Source organism: Melanerpes formicivorus, unplaced genomic scaffold (assembly GCF_026170545.1).
Source record: "Melanerpes formicivorus ecotype bairdi unplaced genomic scaffold, bMelFor1.0.p_v2 SCAF_5, whole genome shotgun sequence".
NCBI lineage: Eukaryota > Metazoa > Chordata > Aves > Piciformes > Picidae > Melanerpes > Melanerpes formicivorus.
Genome location: NW_027142357.1, coordinates 24,966,147 through 24,984,349, shown reverse-complemented (window position 1 = coordinate 24,984,349; position 18,203 = coordinate 24,966,147). Strand labels below are relative to the sequence as shown.

Here is an 18,203-nt window from a genome sequence, read left to right as displayed (position 1 = left end):
ACAGCGGCACACGCAGAGGCACACGTGCAGGGACGGCTCCCAGCTTTTGGTGGGGATGGAGCCAGACACACTCTCTCCTCTGCTCTCCCCGGCCCACAGGGCATTGACCTCCTCGTGTGTGCACACACACACACAGACACACACACACGCATCTTTCCAGGGCTCAGGCTGAAAGGGCACTTTGTCTCCTGGTCCCCGGCACTCCCTACACCTGGGCTCCCAACCTATCACTGGCAAGACAGTAGCCATTGTCCCCAAGGGCTCCCGTGACCACCTCGGTGCTGAATCCCTGGCACCCAGAGCAAGCCACAGACCCCATGGTGGGATGGAGGGTCAGGGCACAGACCCAGATGGGCCAGGAGCCTCCTGGCCAGCAGCCGAGGCAGCCCCATGCCTGGGCAGCCAGCCAGCGTGCCAGCCCCCAACATGCCCGCAGGAGATGAGGGAGGGATGGAGACCGGCACGTCCATGGGGCTGCGGGTCGGGAGGCTTTAAAGGAGTTGATTTAGTATTGTCCCACCTGCCCTGAAACAGGCACTTGAGCAAGGGATGGAGGTTGCTTCGGGTCATCACAGTGCTCAACAGAGCCCTTATAGCACAGGGCAGAAGAAAGGGGCTGCTTTGGGATGAGTCGGCTCCCCTGGGCACTGCTGGGTGGGACTGCCGTGGTCCCACATGTCCCCTGCACACAGCTGTGCCAAGGAGACATTCTCCCAAACACCTCCCCACAGTGATGGATGAACATCACCCTGACCACCGAAGTTCCAGTGTCACCTCAGCACCACTGTGCAGGGCACAAATCTGGGAGAAGGGGCAGAGTTAGAAGGGAAACCAGCCGGCATCTGTGCTGTGCAGCCTTAATTGGCACATGTCAAGGGTGCATCACTGTGTGCCCCAAGGGACCACAGCTTTAGTACCACACACTGCCCACCCCACTCCACAGCAGAGCCTGGTCATAGTGCTCTTGGGGAAGTTGATGTGAGGCAACGTGAGATGCATCAGAGCCTCAAATCTCCTTCCATGCTCTGCACAGAAATGGCAGCACTGTGCCATGCCAAGGCACCCGCCCTCTCTGCATTTCTTCTGCCCTCAAGATCCACAATCATCTGCTTGGGCAAGTCTTGCACCAGGCACACGGTACACAGCATTCAGTGTGTCTGGGGCTGGTTGGGGCCATCGCAGCGGCCACCACCACTGTCCCCCCTGCCCCGAGCCCGGGAAACGGAAAACGGATCTCTGCAAAGGGCAGCTCATGCGGAAGCTGTTCGCATCCCGTAGTGCTGGCTGGACGGGTGAGGAGCAGGGCAGCTCCCAGGTCGCCAGGTTATCGGATGATAACAAGGCAGCACAGCCCGAGCACGCGACTTCCAGCAATGCAAGGCTGCTTCCTTTGTTTTGGGAAAACAAGAGGGGAACGAGACCTTTTCTGGCACGTTCTTGCTCGGCCTGGAGCTGTCCCCCACTTGCACCGTCTCAGAGAGAAGTCATCCCCTTTGCCTCCATCTCAGCAGGAGCAGAGTGCCAGGGCCAGCCCTCACCCTTTTTGCCTTCCCCACCTCTGCAGGGAGCAAGGCTGGGGTTGCTGATACACTGAGCAGAGCCAGATGGCTGCTCCTTTCATGTGGTGGGGGTCCTAGTTGGTGCTCCAGCCTGCCTGGGCCACAGGCTTGCAGCCCCACTGGAGACTCCCTGGTTGTGCCTGAACAAGCTCACCACCCAGGCAACCTGTGTGGGTTATGCTAAGGCTTGGGTGGCCAAGATACCCATACTCTGGGCTGTGGGGGCTCAGTGCCTTCCCCAACCCCAAACGTGGGGCTGAGCCCTATACTGGGGCAGGGGAGCAGCAACAGGCAGCACAGGGCTCCAGCAGTCATTCTCACCTTTCCCTCCACCCAATGGACCTGTTCCATTCCCACAGTGGCACCCCCAGCTCCCCAGAGAGCTGTGGGTTTGATGGGGTGTGGGAGACACCCCCCCCCATGCACAGCCCATCCCCAGCAGAGGAGGAGGGGGAGGAAACATAATAAGAAAAATAAAATTTATAAGCAAGGCAGTAATTACAGTGTGGCTACAAAAGGCAGCCTCCTCAGGGCCATCATTATGCGGCTAAATTTAACGCCCCGTGTGGCTGCTCGAGGCGGGCGGGGGGAGCCGCGTCCCGGGGCTTTGAGCATCCACACAGACGCCAGCCCCTGCTACCTTCCCTCCGTGCCGGCCAGGGCAGCACAGCTGAACGGCAGCCAAGGAAGCCATAAAGCAGGTCAGAATTTTTTTAATAGTCTATTTACCAAGATGCTGTTTTTACTGCCGAGGTTTCTCTCGTTTTATCTCTGGCCTTTTTTCTTTTTTTTTCCCCCCTTGCTCTCTCTTTTTCCCCTGACTCCTGAACAGACTGGGCTGTATTTTCTGTTTCAGGTTCCTCTCTCTCACTTGCTCTACATACTATTTTCAGCACTCTAATTTTATACGGTATGTCTCTCTCTTTTTCTTTTTCTTTCTCTCCCCCCACCTTCCCCCCCCCCCCCCTTTTTTTTTTTTTTGGTAAATATTTGCCATGACTAAGCCAGGACACATCCCATGTAAAAGGCTCCCATCCCACAAAACATCAGCTCTTTAATGACATGAATCTCATTAGCTCTCCCCATGAAAAGAGGTATAGAAAGGGAGCATCACTCAGCCCCTCAGAGTTCCTGTATCTGCACAGACATATATTTAGCTGTGTGTACTGTACAGTCACAGGAGGGGACAGTCTCAGCACATGCACACCACCTCATTCAGCCAGAGGGACCTAGAGTGGGGGCCCATGGGACCAGTGGGTTTTGGGATATCCGTCTGTCTGGGATGGGGTTGGGAAGGTCTCTGGGCCCAGTGGAGCCAGAGATGGTCCCTAGGAGCTGGTGGCTAGGCACAGAGGAGCCTCACAGTCCCTCTCCAAGCTAGAATTTGGGATCCTCTGAAGGACTGTCTCCAGCATGGGGGGGCTGGTTGCGCGGAGCCACCCCCTGCAAAAAGAAGGGCTGTGAGATGTGCCCAGGCACTGCCCGCTCCAGGTTCTCCACTCCACAGGCTGGGTTCAGCACTGGGTGGCAGATGTTGACTGCACACTTGGAGGTTGACCATGAAGGGCCAGCACAGGGTCCCAGGAAACATATTGGGTCCAACAGCCCTGAGAGGTTTCCTTACTGAAGTGAGGGTCTGTCTGCACCCACCTGCAGACACCCGACACTGGGGCTGGCAGAACATCTACAGCCCAGTACAGCATCCCTGGGGAGCAAGCACAGCTCCCAAGAGCTCAAGCTCTTCCAGCTTTCCTCCCAGTAGAGAAAGAGGCTCTGTCCCCATCCGTAACAGCATATTCTCTTGGGAACCTGTCCATTCACAATTCTTACTTCAGCATGGTCTTCCCTTAGCACAGCCATCCCTTCCTTGGTGTGGCCTTTCCTTCCTCAGCACAGTCATCTTTTCTTTGGTATTGTCATCCTTCCCTTGGCACAGTCATCCCTCCATCACTCTTTCCTCTTAGTTCAACAGTTGTCTGGTACCAGAAGGTGAAACCCCAGGAGACACCTACGGTTGAGATCTCACCCACAGAGCCTGAAGCCAAATGCACCAGGAGAGGTCCATGAAGAAAAATTTTCTTTCTCTTTCCCAGATCCTCTCTGCATTTTCCTTCTTATTCTAGTACAACCAGTTTCTGGTGCTATTCCTCAGCCCTACCACACCCCAACCAGGCTGGCATCAGGTTGAGTATGTTAGCACAGCACCCGCCTACTCCAAAACTGTCCTCAGCAAGACAGGTGTGAATGCATCACAAAAGTACTGCTAAGCCTGCAGTGTGGGGCATGGCTGTGCTCACTACTTTCACATGGGTGCTCCTCCACATTTTTGAGGAGTCAGCAAGATAAATAACCCTAAGAAGGGCTGCAAATGGGCAGTGCTGTGCAGAGACCAGTGCTGCTGCAGATACTGCACTGACTGAGCAGCGTAAGCTCTCCAACCCATAAATAAACCTGGGGGGATTTAACTTTTCTGCTGTTTTCTTTAAGTCGATTTAAAGATTTGGTTTCAGCAGATGAGGAGACCCAGCATTAAGCAGTACCACCAGCTCAGGCAGCAGATGCCCACAATCAAAAGACAACACATCCATGATGGCTGCAGGCATGCTCTCAGGTATAGGACACTCTCCCACACAACAGGGCCACACGTCCAAGCGTTTCCACAACCCAGAGAGCAAGACATGACTGAAAGGGGAGACCCACACCTCCCCAAGTGCAGTGTCTCCCAAAGCAGAGGCTTTCTGCAGCTGTGCTGGGAGCCAGAGCCCATGTGCTGGACAGGGCTCTGTGCACGCGTGCTGTGCCGAGCCAGGCGCCCCCCTGGCCCCCAGCAGCCAACATTAATTCATTAACAGTCCCATTAACACCCAGCTGTGGTTTCCCCCCAAACTCAGGCAGGGACCTGCTCCCCTGTGACAGCTGCTGACAGGCCAAGTTTCCACCTTCAGCCCTTCTGGAGCTCTGTATAAAAATAAGGTGGTTTTTCCTTTCTTTCGGAAGGCGAGCCGTGCTTCCCCTGCGGGCGTGCCCGCACACACCTGCACCGCGCGCGGCAGCCGTCTGCTCCCGCTCCCCACACCCGCAAACACAGCGCCTCTGGCCAGAGACCAAACGTGGGCATTTTCAGCCCCAAGATCCCACTTCTTTTTCAGCACCCAGAAGAGAAGAAGTTGGCTTGACACTGAGCTGAGCTAAACAGGGTGCATGCTCCCGGGCCAAGGGGTGCTGGGAGACCCAGCAGCACTCCCCCTGGGGCCTCAGACGGCATCTTCAGCAGGGCAGCTGCCAGTGCTGCCCAAGGAGCTGCCCTCCTGGCATGGCTGAACATCCTTGGGATCAGGTACCCAATTTCTATTTTTCCCTTTTTATCATCTTTCTCAGACAGCCATGAGCACCAGATGTTCCAGCATCCCAAAGAGACGCCCATCCCAGCACCTGCTTGGGACCTGCTACCCAATATCCATTTTCTCCTTTTCCACATCATCCTCTTTCCTCGACAGCTGTGACACCAAGCTGATGTGCAGGAAGGAAGCCCTGACCCTCCAGAAGCCGTGGGTGGTACCACCCCATGCCCCTGAGGGCCTAATGTCCTTGCCTTTCCAGGCTCTGCCAGCAGCACATGAGCTGATGCTGGGTCTCTCACTGGGAAAACAGAGACCATGAGACAAAGACATCCATGAAATGCAGCCTCTGAGGGATAACAGCACTGCTCAGGGGCAGCTGGGCATGATGCCTTGGGCAGGTCACCAACAGGGTGGCTTCAGCTTCCTGGAGAGGACAAAGCAAGAGCCACCTATCTCCTAAGGTGCATGGCTGCTAGCAGAGCACTCTACATCCCTTTGATCCAGAGGTGTTCACCTCGCCAAGAGCCTAACTACTCCTGCCTTTGAACAGCAGAGCTCCCAAACGCCCTCCGTGGCTCTGTGTCTATACGTTGTCTCTATCTTTGTGCATGCACACAACACACAGAGATTTATTCGTGTTTTCGGAGTGGTTCAGGATACATTCCAGGACGAAATTCCAGCCGGCACTGGAGCCAAGAACATCAGTGGCCTCGGCGTTCGCTGCCCCCTCTGCCTGCACACACACTAAATACGGAAAGGGAGAGGTATAAATAGAGAAACACATGAATGGCTCTGTTGCCTTACACAGATGCATGGGACGCGCAGGTCCGAGCAGAGTGGGAGCAAGCAGCCTCATGAATCTGAGGGCTGTGCCCCCTCCCTGGGGGCTGCTGCCTGCCCAGCTGTGCCCAGCTGTTACATACCACCTCTATATGCACTAGCATGACTGTCAGAGACTAGGGAGACCTGAGGTATAGGGAGCGAGCAGCTCTCAGAAACAGTGGAAAAAAGCTGCCTGTGAATGACACAGGAGATGGGGGGTATGGAGAGAGATGGGGAAAGGCTCAGGACACAGAGGGGCATGGTGAATAAACCTAGTAGAACATTCTGGACACAGAAGGGGTACAAGGAGCTGGAGAAGGCAGCACTGGAAGTGCAGGCAGCACTTCTGATCTGCCCGTGGCTAGCAGATCAGCAAGGATGGCAATGCCCATGTCCAGACCCTATCAGCTGGAGATGGATAAGCCACCACATCCCTTGCTGACAATGCAGTGCCTCTACAGTCCCTGCAAAGTCCTCCTTGTTCTCCTTACCAAAAGGTCCTTGGCTTCTAGGAGCCAGTGCCACACCCTGAGTTGAACGTCTGGGACAAGTGACTGGGATGGAGTGGCAAGGTGCAGCCCATGGCCCTCACCTTCCACCCAGTAGCCATCCCCACATCAGCCCCTTGCCCTTCTCTAACCCTAATGCAGCTGCAGCTAGATCAGCCCAGCAAGGCTAGGACTCCAGCTGCCTGTGCACTCCCCAGTGCCTCCTGCGCTCCCCAGGGCCAGGCAGCTGCCTGCGGCCACGGGGCCAATAATGCCCAAGATGTGGGAATGGGGCCAGGATGGCGGCGGGGTGACTGGTGCTACGCTTTCTGGAGGGGGAAGGGGCTCTTCCCCTTCAATGATCCCATTTGAGCTGAGGCCTGGCACTGGCTCAAACCACCGCTTGCTGACACGAGATCAATCATTCCCCAAGCTGAGCTGCTCCTCGGCAGTGCTGCACAGCCGGTGCCCAAGCATGGGTTGGGGCCTCTCCCATAGGAGCGGGGTCTGGAGTGTGTGACACTTCTCTGCTTGCATGCAGTGGCCCACGGCATTGGCATAATGTGGTACAACATGGCACAGCATGGCACATCTTTACATTGCATGACATGGCATGATATTGCAAGGGTGAGGAAGACTCCAACTGGAAAGGAAGGTTCCCTGTAAGTGTCAGACCATGTGCCACTGCAGAGCCAAGGGCCATACAATGCCCCAGAGAGGGTGGCTGTGATGGCACTTGTCCATCTCTCTGTTCCCAGTGATGGAGGTGTGACCACCAGGTGATGCTGGGCTAAAATGGGCCAGGGACCAAGCAGGCACCTGCCCATACTTGACCCAGGCACCACCCACTGTGGCACAGTCACAGGTGATCAGACTGTGGACCACCTGACATCCCCAGCAGGAGTATCTCTGCAGGGTTCTCAGACCAGCAGCTGCTGCTGCCACCGCACATGCCCAGCAGCTGCAAGGGTTGGAGCAATCACAGCCAGCCCGGCCCCAGCCCAGCTGCTGGGGGCTCTTCCTTGCCTGCGGTCTGGGCACTATTTTGGGCAGGCTGCTGCGTGGGGGTGCGTGTGCCAAGTCTGGTTTTAGCAGCGTGCAGCTCCACTGACTCACTGCTTGTGCAAGCAGACTGCGGCTGACGGTGGTGGCCCGGAAAGCGTGCCCTGGCTGGGTCCCTCTCACCTGATCGGTCCTCAGCAAACAAATAAAGAATGCCTCAGTGCCATCCACCACAACTCTCCATGGCAAACACCATGGAGAGGCTGTGCCCATGCAATCCTCAGCCCCCACCTGGTGATGAGCACCTGTGCTCCCCCTCAAATGCCATCAGAGGTGGCATCTGCCCCTTGCGCCTGTTGGTGCTGACACTCTTGTTCTTGTGTGCACGCTTGTGCTCTTGCACACAGGCTCACAGCAAGCACAAGCGACCCCCTGCTCCTCCTGACATGCAGCCCCTTGTGCATATGTGTGCAAGGAGGCCAGCGTCTGCCGTATTCCCCCCAGCTCATCTGTAGCCCACTGTGTTTCATCGTGGGACCTGGACCCCAGGGCAGCAATGAGATTCAGTGACCAAGGCTTGTTCAGCAATGAAGCAAGGACCCCAGAAGCAGCCTCTATCCAGAAGAGAGCATTGGCACCCATGGGTCTCATTAGATGAGCATAGCATAGATGTCTGGCTCCACAGAAGTGCTTGCTTCACTCATATGAGCATCCCTAAAACCCAGCCCCATGCTGCCTCCTCTTCCCTGACTCTGCTTGCTCACCATCCTTCCTAGCACTGTGCCAGTGGCTGACAGCTCCTTCCCCAGCCCCACACCGAGGGGCCCCAGCTCGGCTGAGCGCCCACAGAATCTTCTGGGGGGCCGTGCATCCTGCGTGCACGCAGCCCACGCCACATCCATGCTGCCAGCCCCGTTCCAGCGCTGTCGCAGCTGCAAAGCCGTAGCTACCCTGCGCTAATTAAAAACATCCCTCAGTGGAAGGAGCCGAAGGGCCGCTTCCTCCCTGCCGTACCGAGCTGGCAAGAGTTTGAGGGATGCCGTCCTCACCCTGCAAAATGCATGGCCTACCATGGCCAGGGCACGGCAGCTTTGCTCCCTGGAGTTTATTTTTAGCACCTATTAAAAAGAAGAGGCAGGGGTGCTGAAGGCAGGCAGCGTAAAGGAAGGCGCCCAGCTGGACCCCAAGGTGGTGATAGCCAGCGGCTCCAATGGGCAACTCTGGCTGCCCTCCACCTGCCCCGCTGGCCCACGTCCCCTCGCGGGAGTGTGACGGGCGCCTGGCCACCGTCCCAGCCCCGGTGGGGAACAATAAGAGGGACGCTGACCCCCGGGCGCCCTGACGTCAGCCAGCACGGCTGCCGGCACTGCCGCCGGCACCGCCGCCAGCCCTGGCCCCGGGGCTCCTGATCGCCCTCGGCTGGGGTCGGGCTGGAAGCCGCCTGTTTGTTTATCTTCCTCTCTGGCGTTGCTTGTTTTGATGGCACATCCTCCTCCTCCTCACCGGGCCCCGGGGTCGAGCCGTGAACCCGCCGCGTCCTGTTTGCCGAGGTCCCGCGTTTGGCTCACGGAGGTGCGGAGCAGCCGCCCCCGGGCACCGGCCACGGCGGATAAAAATACGCAGGGCAGAGCATCCTGGAGCGCAGGGCTATATTTGCACTGATGCTATCGGTGAGTCCGTCCCTGGTGTAGCTGTTCCTGCCCTCCTGGGGGCAGGAGGGATAGCACTGCACGGACCTCCTGAACCTGCCCCCTTCACAGAGTCGGAAAACAGCCTCTGGCAGAAGCTGCGTCACGAATGCCAGCAGGTTGACTCCCAAAACTCATGGGTGAGCACCCCACGCTGCCCCACAGGGTAATCTCTGCAACCCAAAGGGACACCTGTGGACAAAATACACCTGACCTGCTGGGTCCTAAGCTGCTAGCCAGGGTGTCAGGGCAGCCCTGAGGTGCTGAGCCCTCTCCAGCCGCCTGCTTCTTCCCCTCATGGTGTGAACCCCTGGGCTTGCCAATAAAAGCTGCCGCCTTTGCCTCGGCTCGTGCACGGCCGCCGCTCTCCCTCCAGCTCTGCCCAAGTCCAAGCAGCTGCTCAGCAATGAACCCTTGCCAAAAACTGCGTGTGTGAAAGCGTCGTTTCCTAAACGTATAAATATTCTCAGGGCTTTGCTGGAAAACTCCCTGTGATTAGTTAAAACACCCTGGACAGCCAAGTGCACTCCAGCCCAGGGAAAGCACACGTTCAAGCCGAGAAGCTCTGCAGCTCTGCCCTTAGGGACTGACAGGTCCTTTCCTCTTCATGGGTGATCCAGCAAAGGTTCATAAAGCCAGCAGAGCATCTACAGCTGCATCCTGCATCCCACCAGCCCCGTGCCACACTATCACAATCCCTTCCAGGTAGGAGGGGGTTACTGCCACCAAATATCCACAACCTGAAGCCCCATTATGCAGAAGAAGCTGGAAGGCACATCAGATCTCTTCTCCCAACCTCCTTCCCATCGAGATTCAACCATGCATATCCCAAAACCAAGCCCAGCAACTTGGTTTTCTTCCAGGCAGGCTCCCAGCCCACTTTTAGAGACATCAAGAGATAGAGGCTCAACCACTGCCCTTGGGAGCATGCCCCAGTCGCTAATCACCCACAGGAGCAAACCCAAGCGCCTCCATCCTAGCTTGAAATTGCCTGGCTCTGGCTCCTGGTGCCTGGCTCGTGCTCTGCTGCTCTCCACGAGATTAAAGAGAGCCCTTTACTAACCACCATTTTCTCCTTGTAAAGACCCTCACACACTGTAATCAAGGCGCCTCTCGATTTTCTCCCTGATAAGCTAGATGGAGCTCTTCCCTTCCAAGTCTGTCAATGCCAGGCTCTCTCCCCAGCCGTCAATTCATTCCTGTGACTCCACACTGATTGTCCAGCATCTTCTGAAAACCCAGGCATGGGAGGCAGTCCCAGTGTTCCAGGTTCCTGCAGCATGTCCCAAAGGACCCCAGACCCTCACACCATTCCTTTCTGAAGCTGAAAAAGGGAGTACTGAGATGGAGCTCTGAAATACCTGTTCAGAGACAATGAGAACATCTATCCCACCCTTTTGCTGCAGGAAAAGAGAGGAGACTGGGGTGAGAAGCCAGTTTTGGTGGTGGAGAGCTGCAAAGCCATGTTTGGTGTTCCTCACTAACACAAGATAGAGGAGGCATCAGGAGAAGCAATGGGGTACCACATTCAAACCAAAGGCAGCAGCTGCTTGCATCTCATGGCTCATTGATGCAGGATGGTACATGGGCCAAAAGCATCATCAGTGGGTTTAGAAAGCAACAGGATGACTGCAGAGAGGACAGATCACCTCAGGCAGACTGAATGCACAACTGCTGCCCTCTACCAGCCTCTCCTCCATGGCTGGTGCTCAGACCTGGCTGTCAGGCGATGCAAAGGGGAAGCATTTCCCAAACCCTTCCATTCTCTGTCCAGGGCTCTAGCTCCAAGATGCTGCTCCTGGACCATTCCTGGCACACACAGCACCAACTTCCTTCCCACCTTTTAAGTCTCTGCCAGAGGAGCTCACCACTAGCTGCTTCTGCACAGGGCTGCACCACGCCCCTCCCACCCAACCTGCATCACTGAGCACCTTCCCCTATGCCCCACACCCTACCAGCTCTTGAAGGACTTCAAGTTCCAAGCCTGATGTTATCTTTAGCAGATGTTGTTCAGCCAACCATTAGACAAAGACTACATCATCCCCCAATCCTGGCACATCTGCTTGCATCCTTCCAGCAACAGCACCAAAACACCAACTCCCTGCCATGTCTGCTCCAGTATCAATCATTTTACCACCTCTGCCTACTAATAATCTTACCCTGTTGCTGGGAGCTTGGGGTTTCCACCTAATACACTAAATAAAATCCTTTCCTTCTGTCCTTCACCATTATTTTTCCCTGATGTCTTTAGATTCTGTTCCCCATTTTCTACACTTCATAATTTCTAATTTATATTGATTGCTATCTGCTCCCACTCTCCCATTTGTTATAAACTGCTCTTTTATTTCTAATTGCTGCCTTCACTTCTTCGCTGAACCAGAACGGGCTCTCAGCCAGCACTGCCCTCTTTCTTGATTGTGGAATTGTGGCTTTTTGTGGTTCTGAAATCCTTCTGAAAGAGCTCACCATTTTCATTCACATTTTTCTATCTAAATGTTTCCTCTGAGTTTATTTCACTCATAATTTCCCCCCTGCTTTTGGAAATTAGCCCTTTCAAAGCATGAAGGATATAAATTACTGTTTAGGAATGTCCTTTCTTTGCCTAGGGTGAATGTAATCTGGTCGTGATCATCGGTCCCTAGGCAACCTCCAAGTTGCAGTCCAGCAGTGAATTCATCTCAATCCATCATAACCAGGGGAAATGAAAGCTGCCTACACTGGATGCAATGCCTCTCATATAAAAGAGGGATCATCTCTGATTTTTAGAAACCCTGCAGATGGCTTATTGCTGGCTAGGCAAGAGCATCAGCATGTGTCTCACAAAGTGACATCCTCTTGAAGCCCATTTGACACCATGGACACCCTGATTGACTCTGGTCCCTAGCAGACACCGCTGTGCCCCAAGCCTGTGCCTCCACAGCGGGCACAGGAATGCTCAGAAGCATCTTGAGCCTTTTTGCATCAATGGGCATCAATCGTTTCTGATCTTGCCTCACTGGTTTGAATCATTTTAGGGCTTCTGCAATTATTTCCAGTAATGAAAAAGGATCATAGGAAAGGCTCTCTCCTCCCAGTCCCAGTTTCTCTACAGCACATGTCTGATTTTAGAGCTGAGTGTGCCAAGGGGAGAGTGGTGGGCACAGATGAAAGGCATTTGTCCCCATGATGTGCCACAGCAAAGCCACCCTTAAAAGCAGAAGATTAACCAGAAGGAGCAGATGACTTCTACTCATTCCCTTGCTCCCTGCCTGCCATAAGCATTAATCTTTCAGGTCCACATAAAGTGTGGGAGGCAGGTGAGGACAACCCAGAGATGACATGCTCCCATGCAGCAGCCAGCCCGGCTCACATCCTCAGCAACTCCCAGCAGCCAGGCAGTGGTGAGAGGGTGAAAAAACACCGTGCTGGGTTCACATCTGGCCATATCAGCTGTGCCCCCAGCTCTTCTCACCCTGCAGACAAGGTGCAAGGACATAAGGAGGGCCGTGGGAGAGCTACTGGGCTTAATCCCTCTCCAGGCAAGTCCAACCAGCCCCACACCTGGTGGGGGACATGCAGTCCAGCACACCTTGCTCTGGTGCTGCTGGTGCCAGCTCCCCATCACCCCTTTGCCAAAGGCAAGAGGACTTCCAGTGCTCCTTACCTCAGCCAAGAAGTTCTGCTGAAATGTGTCCTCCTGGAAGGGCTCTGTACGTAGGCGATCTGCAAGGGAGAGTAGGGATCAACCTGGGCAGGTCTGGTAGGTCTCACCTTGGCTTCCCCTTCTTCTGCCTGTGGGGTGAGGGAGCTGTAACGGAACAGCTCACCCCAGCATGTTTATCCCAGAGCCAGAGGGAGTCCAGCAGTCCCCTTAGGCTAAGGACATATCACCCAGTTAGCAGAAAGTGCAAGAATCACAGAGAAGTGGGAGTTGGCTGAGCCTGTTGGTGCACACAGCTGCCAGACAGCAGAGCCCAAAGCCCATTCACACTTTATCCAGAGCCCTCCTGCACAGAGGAGCAGGGGATAGTAGCAGGACATGCTCAGCACCATTCCCAGCTCTTACAGCTTGAAAGAGCTGCCTGGGTCTCAGCACCATAGGACAGGGGACTGCTTGTCTTCAGCTGCTTTTTTGGAGAGGTGAGCCAGCCTGTGTCCTCCTCATGCAGGACAGGAACAAATCCCTGTCATAGCTCATTTTGCTCCGTGCCTCATTCAAAACACTAGTATTTCCCCATCATTGCAAAGATGTTGCCTGGAGAAGCTGAGTGGTGTGGCTGATAAGACTGAAGGATCAGATGTCATCCAGAGGGACCTGGAGAGGCTGGAAAGGTGAGCTGAGGAGAATCTCATGAGATTCAATAAAGTGAAGTGGAAGGTACTGCACCTAGGTCAGGACAACCCTCGATATCAATACAGGCTAGGGGATGCTGAAATTGAGAGTAGCCCTGCAGAAAAGGACTTGGAGATACTGGTGGATAAGAAGCTGGACATGAGCCAACAACGTGCACTTGCAGGCCAGAAGGCAAATTGCATCCTGGCCTGCACCAAAAGAAGTGTGGCCAGCAGATCACTTCACTCTGCACTGGTGAGACCAAACCTGGACTACAATGTCCAGCTCTGGGGCCCGAACACAGGAGAGACATGGACCTTCTGGAGTGGGTCCAGAGGAGAGCCATAAAGATGACGGGGCTGGAGCACTCCTCCTATGAAGACAGGCTGAAAGAATTGGGGCTGTTCAGCCTGGAGATGAGAAGGCTCCAGGGACACCTTATAGCTACATTTCAATATCTAAAGGCAATCTACAGGAAGGCTGGGGAAGGACTGTTTAGAAGGGCTTGGAGCAAGGGGATGAGGGGCAATGGTTTTAAACTGGAGCTGGGTAGATTTAGGTTGGATATTAGGAAGAAGTTCTTTACAATGAGAACAGGTTGCCCAGGAACATTGTTGAGACCTTGGCCCTGAAGACATTCAAGATCAGACTTGATATGGCCCCGAGCAAACTGATCTAGTTGGAGGTGCCCCAGTTCACTGCAGGGGGTTAGGTAAGATGACCTTTGAGGGTCCCTTCCAACATAATGCAATCTGTGAGAAGCACTTGGCCAGCTTTGTTCAGCAGCACCAGTGCAAAGCTTCCTCCCAGCTTCCTGACCTGCTCAAGCAAGAGACAAAAGAGGCCACCTGCCCATCAGCATCAGTCTCAGGACCCAAACTGGCTTGTCCTGGCTGCTCTAAGCCCTGCAGGAGAAAAGGGAGTGTGGACAGTTGATGCAGCTCTAGTGCTGCTGGACAGATTCAGGCTCCCATGGTGAGGTACCTGCTATGGGACAGGGATTGGACCTTCTTGGCTGTGATACAGAAGTCAGGGCTGACCTCCATCAGATACCACATCCCAGGAGGGCAAGGTTCCCATGGAAAGGCAGGTATCACCTCTGGCAGCAGGACAAAGCACAGCACTAGCAAGTGCCCAGACAACCTCCAGGGATAGAGGTTGGGTGTTTCCCCCTGACAAGGTGGCTCCCCTAGCCAGGTCCTGACCCACGTCCTACCCAAGGGGGCTTCTTCCCACCTGTGCTCCTCGATGGCAAGGTGAGCTAGGCACTGGGAAGGATGTCACAAACACAGCTATGCTTCCCGTAGCAGGGGAGCCAAGAGCCCCTGGTGGCTCTCCAAGCCCTTGGGCAGGGAGCCTGACACTGCTCCAGGGCCAGCCCTCACTGGCATCCCCACTGGCTCCTGGGGAGCAGCCAGGTGCTCTTGGTGAAGCAGAGTCCCTTGGCGACTCCCCAGCTGCTCCAGCTACTGGACAAGGGCTGTTCCTCCTCCAGCTCTTCCCAGGGGCTGCTCCCCCATCTTCCAGCTACTGTCTCTCTGCTGGCACAGCTGAACGTGAAACACAATCCTGGCTGGGTAATAGCCAGGAGAAGAGCACACCAGACCTGCGCTAAGGAGGAAACTCACTCCCTGCTTGCTCCTGCCTCAGTCTTGGGCATCCCTTCTCACCTCTGCTGAGAGTGGCCCCACTCTCCCTGTAGTCTTCAATCTCAGCATCCTTCTGGAGCAGCAAGGAGGTCAGCTCTTGCACCTGGTACTGCAGAGCCAGGCTCATCTGAATCAGGGGCCGCAGGAGGTGACGAGACACCTAAGATGGAGAAGGGACACTCCAGGAAAGGTCTAGAAAGGCACATGGTTGTCCACACAGGGGTCAAAGCATGGCAGCCAGCAAAGGCCCCAGCAAGAGCTGCATCCCAGGTGAGCTGGGTATACCCCACATCTCATCCAAAACCAGTGGGAAGTGATTAAAAGACATGAGCTGGGAGAAAGGGAGGCCAGATGCTGTAAAACATGTCCATCCATCCCAGCTCCATCCTTTCACAGCTGAGGGTTGCAGCATGGGAGGGCCTGAGTGGGAAAGCACGATGAGAACAGGGAGGCAATGCTCCACCCACACCATTTGGGGTGTGCCACCACCCGTCATGTGCCACCATGACCCTCCCCACAGCTCTGCACATCCCATAGCATGTTACTATGCAAGACACAGGCACAGCTGGGCAAAAGACCAGAGGGTCCAAGGTGTCAAATTGTGGCTTGAGGAACAGGAGACCTTCACAGGGAGGCAAGTTCAAAAGCACAAGGACTTCCAATGTGTGGGATCCATGCAGACCTCAGCTCCCCATTGCAGCCCACCATGCCCACCCTTAGTTCATGGCTGCACAAGCCCCATGGAGAGTCCTGGGCACATCCCTTGGCTCAGAGCCAAACTGAAATGCCCTGATTCAGTGGGCATGTGAAGCAGCACCATCTTTGTGGCCAGGCTGAGCCCACAGGAGAGGACAGCAAGCCCAGAAACACTTGCAAAGCCTTCTCACTCCTGTGGAGAGCCCACCATGAGCCGTACACTTTGCTCACCCCTAGGCATGAGCCACAAAGGTGACAGCCATCACTTACCCAAGTGCTCAGAGGGCACTATCCACTGTGCAGCTGCGATGAGGCAAGCAAGAGTTTGCCAAGTGGGTTCTTGCCTACCTTGAGCCCCTGGCCAGCTGCTGAGTCAAGTTTAGTAAGCCAGTGTTGGTCCTCATTCTTACATTCACACCAGTCACACTCAACATCCTAACTGCTTCTCACCTCCTAGGTGCCTCACAGACAAGAAGTATGCTTCCAAACAACAGGAAAGAAGCAGCTACCAGCTGAGCGCTCAGGCTTTGATGCATCTTCTCACAGAATGATTTGGCTTGGAGAAGATCTCTAAAGGTCATCTACTCCACCCTCCCTGCAGTCAGCAGGGACATCTGCAACTAGATCAGGTTGCTCAGAGCCCCATCCAACCTGGCCTTGTATGTTTCCAGGGACAGAGCTTCTACCACCTCTCTGGGCAACTTGTAGCAGTTTCACCATCCTCATTGTAAAAAAATTCTTCCTTATATCTAATCTAATCCCACCATCTTCTAGTTTAAAACTGTTACCCCTCATCCTGTCACAGCAGGCCCTGCTACAAAGTCTGTCTCCATCTTTCTTACATACCCCACTTAAAGTACTGAAAAGCCACAATGAGGTATCTGGGAGCCATCTCTTCTCCAGGCTGAACCCCATCTCTCTCAGCCTGTCTTCACAGGGGAGGTGCTCCAGCCCTCTTGATCATATTTATGGTCTCCCCTTGACCAGCTCCAACAGGTTCATGCCTCATGCTTTCTTCAGCCTTCTCAGCTCAGCCTCTGCACCTCTTGCCCCAGGGCGGGCAGTGAGCCCCAGAAGCCAAGCCAGGCTGGGCCCGAATTCAGGTGCTCCCCAGTTCAAGCTTGAAGGCAGCCGGAGCCCCGCCGCAGTGCCCGTGCACAACCATTCAGGATGGAGAAAGGTCCTGACCTGGAGGACCCGGCGGGTGTCCGGGATTTCGGGAGCTGCGTCCCGCGGTGGCGCTGCCAGCAGCAGAGCGGCAGGCGCTGCGGCGGGGCTGCAGCCCAGCCCGTTAAGCGGGAGCCGGGCGCCCTCTAGTGCGCGCAGGGCAGCAGGACCCCGGCGGGACGGCGCCGGTCCGGGACCGGGATGGCCAAACCAAAACGTTAGGCAGTCTCGTGGAAAGAGCGACTCCTCAAGAGCAGGGGAGAGCCGGCTGTAGTTCCCTCTGCCGCGACAGCCGCCGGCAGGTCGATGGGGGGCACCCAGCTCTCGGTGCCCCACGTCAGTGCATGCACCAAAGGAGAAGCGAGTGCATGCACCAAAGGAGAAGCGAGTACATCACTGAGCTGTGCCAGAGCAGTGTCCCAAAATGCTGCTGGGCCATTCCTGCCCCTCTGCAAGGCATCAACTGGGGTACCAAAGCCTTAGTGGGAAGAAACAGGGACAGTGTACCCTGGGAGGGGCAGCAGGCAGAGCCAGGCACTCTACAGCCACCAGTACAGCCCAGTATCACCCAAAAACCTTGAAGCATTAGGATCCCTAGGAGTGCTCATGGCCAGGTTGGATGGGGATTTGAGCAATCTGGTCTAATGAAAGATGCCCCTGCCCACAGCAGAGGAGGCTAGAACTAGATGATGTTTAAGGTGCCTTCCAACCAAATCATTCTGTGACTCTATGAATTGTGGATATGCCCTTCCCCAAAGTCTCCGCAGCTTTGCTCACCATCTCTGGAGGTGCAGGGCAGCAGTGGAAGTCCCAGTAGAACGGCAGTCCTGAAAGCTCACTTTTAACGTGTAGGCTGAGGCCACCAGCAACATGGTGGCAGGAGAAAGAGGTGGTGGTGTCTGGCTCTCCTGCCAGCAAAGGGCTCATCAGACTGGACAAGTGGTGCAGCAAGGAAGATGTGTGGACTGTCAGACGCTTATTCAGCTCCTGGAGAAAGGCAGGGTTAGGGGTGCAGCAGCACTGTGGGGAGCTTGGGGGGACAAAAAAGCAGCAGAAAACTTGAGCACAGAAGAAGCCAAACTACTTTTGCATATCCCAGCACTGCAAAAACCCATCTCAGGGCCTCACCTTGCAGCGCCATGACAGTACATTCCCCATCAGCTCTCCCAGCTCAGCCAAACTGGCAAAGCTGCTATGACCTACCAGCCTAGGAGAGTCTGGGTGGTAGGCAAGGTTTAATGGTCCTCACCATATGCCCTGCATGCCACCACAAGCGTAGCAGGCTGGCTGTGAGTTGTCACAGCTCAGCTCACCTGCTTGAGCTGGGGGATGGTTGCCCCTACATACTCATCCCTCCTGCCACCAGTCACTGAGAATAGCCACTGTGACAGAGGAACATGGCAGACAAAGACAGCACACAGGAGCCTGGGCACACTGGCTAGGGAAACAGGCATGACCCCTTATGTTTCAGGCATTGTG

General features: G+C 55.2%; 1 protein-coding gene across 5 annotated transcripts in view; it reads right to left on the bottom strand.

The window, feature by feature from the left end:
- NHEJ1 (non-homologous end joining factor 1) overlaps window positions 1-18,203 on the bottom strand; it is a 46,546-nt gene that overhangs the window by 27,149 nt on the left and 1,194 nt on the right. For 4 of the 5 annotated variants that reach the window (XM_068137809.1, XM_068137806.1, XM_068137811.1 and 1 more), the window contains exons 3-5: window positions 17,502-17,711; window positions 14,883-15,021; window positions 12,544-12,602 (exon numbers count right to left, since the gene is read on the bottom strand). In XM_068137809.1, the coding sequence (XP_067993910.1) occupies window positions 12,544-12,602; window positions 14,883-15,021; window positions 17,502-17,711 (408 nt within the window). Of the gene's footprint in view, window positions 1-12,543; window positions 12,603-14,882; window positions 15,022-17,501; window positions 17,755-18,203 lie in introns of all 5 variants that reach the window. The other variant, XM_068137810.1, reaches the window with a different exon arrangement.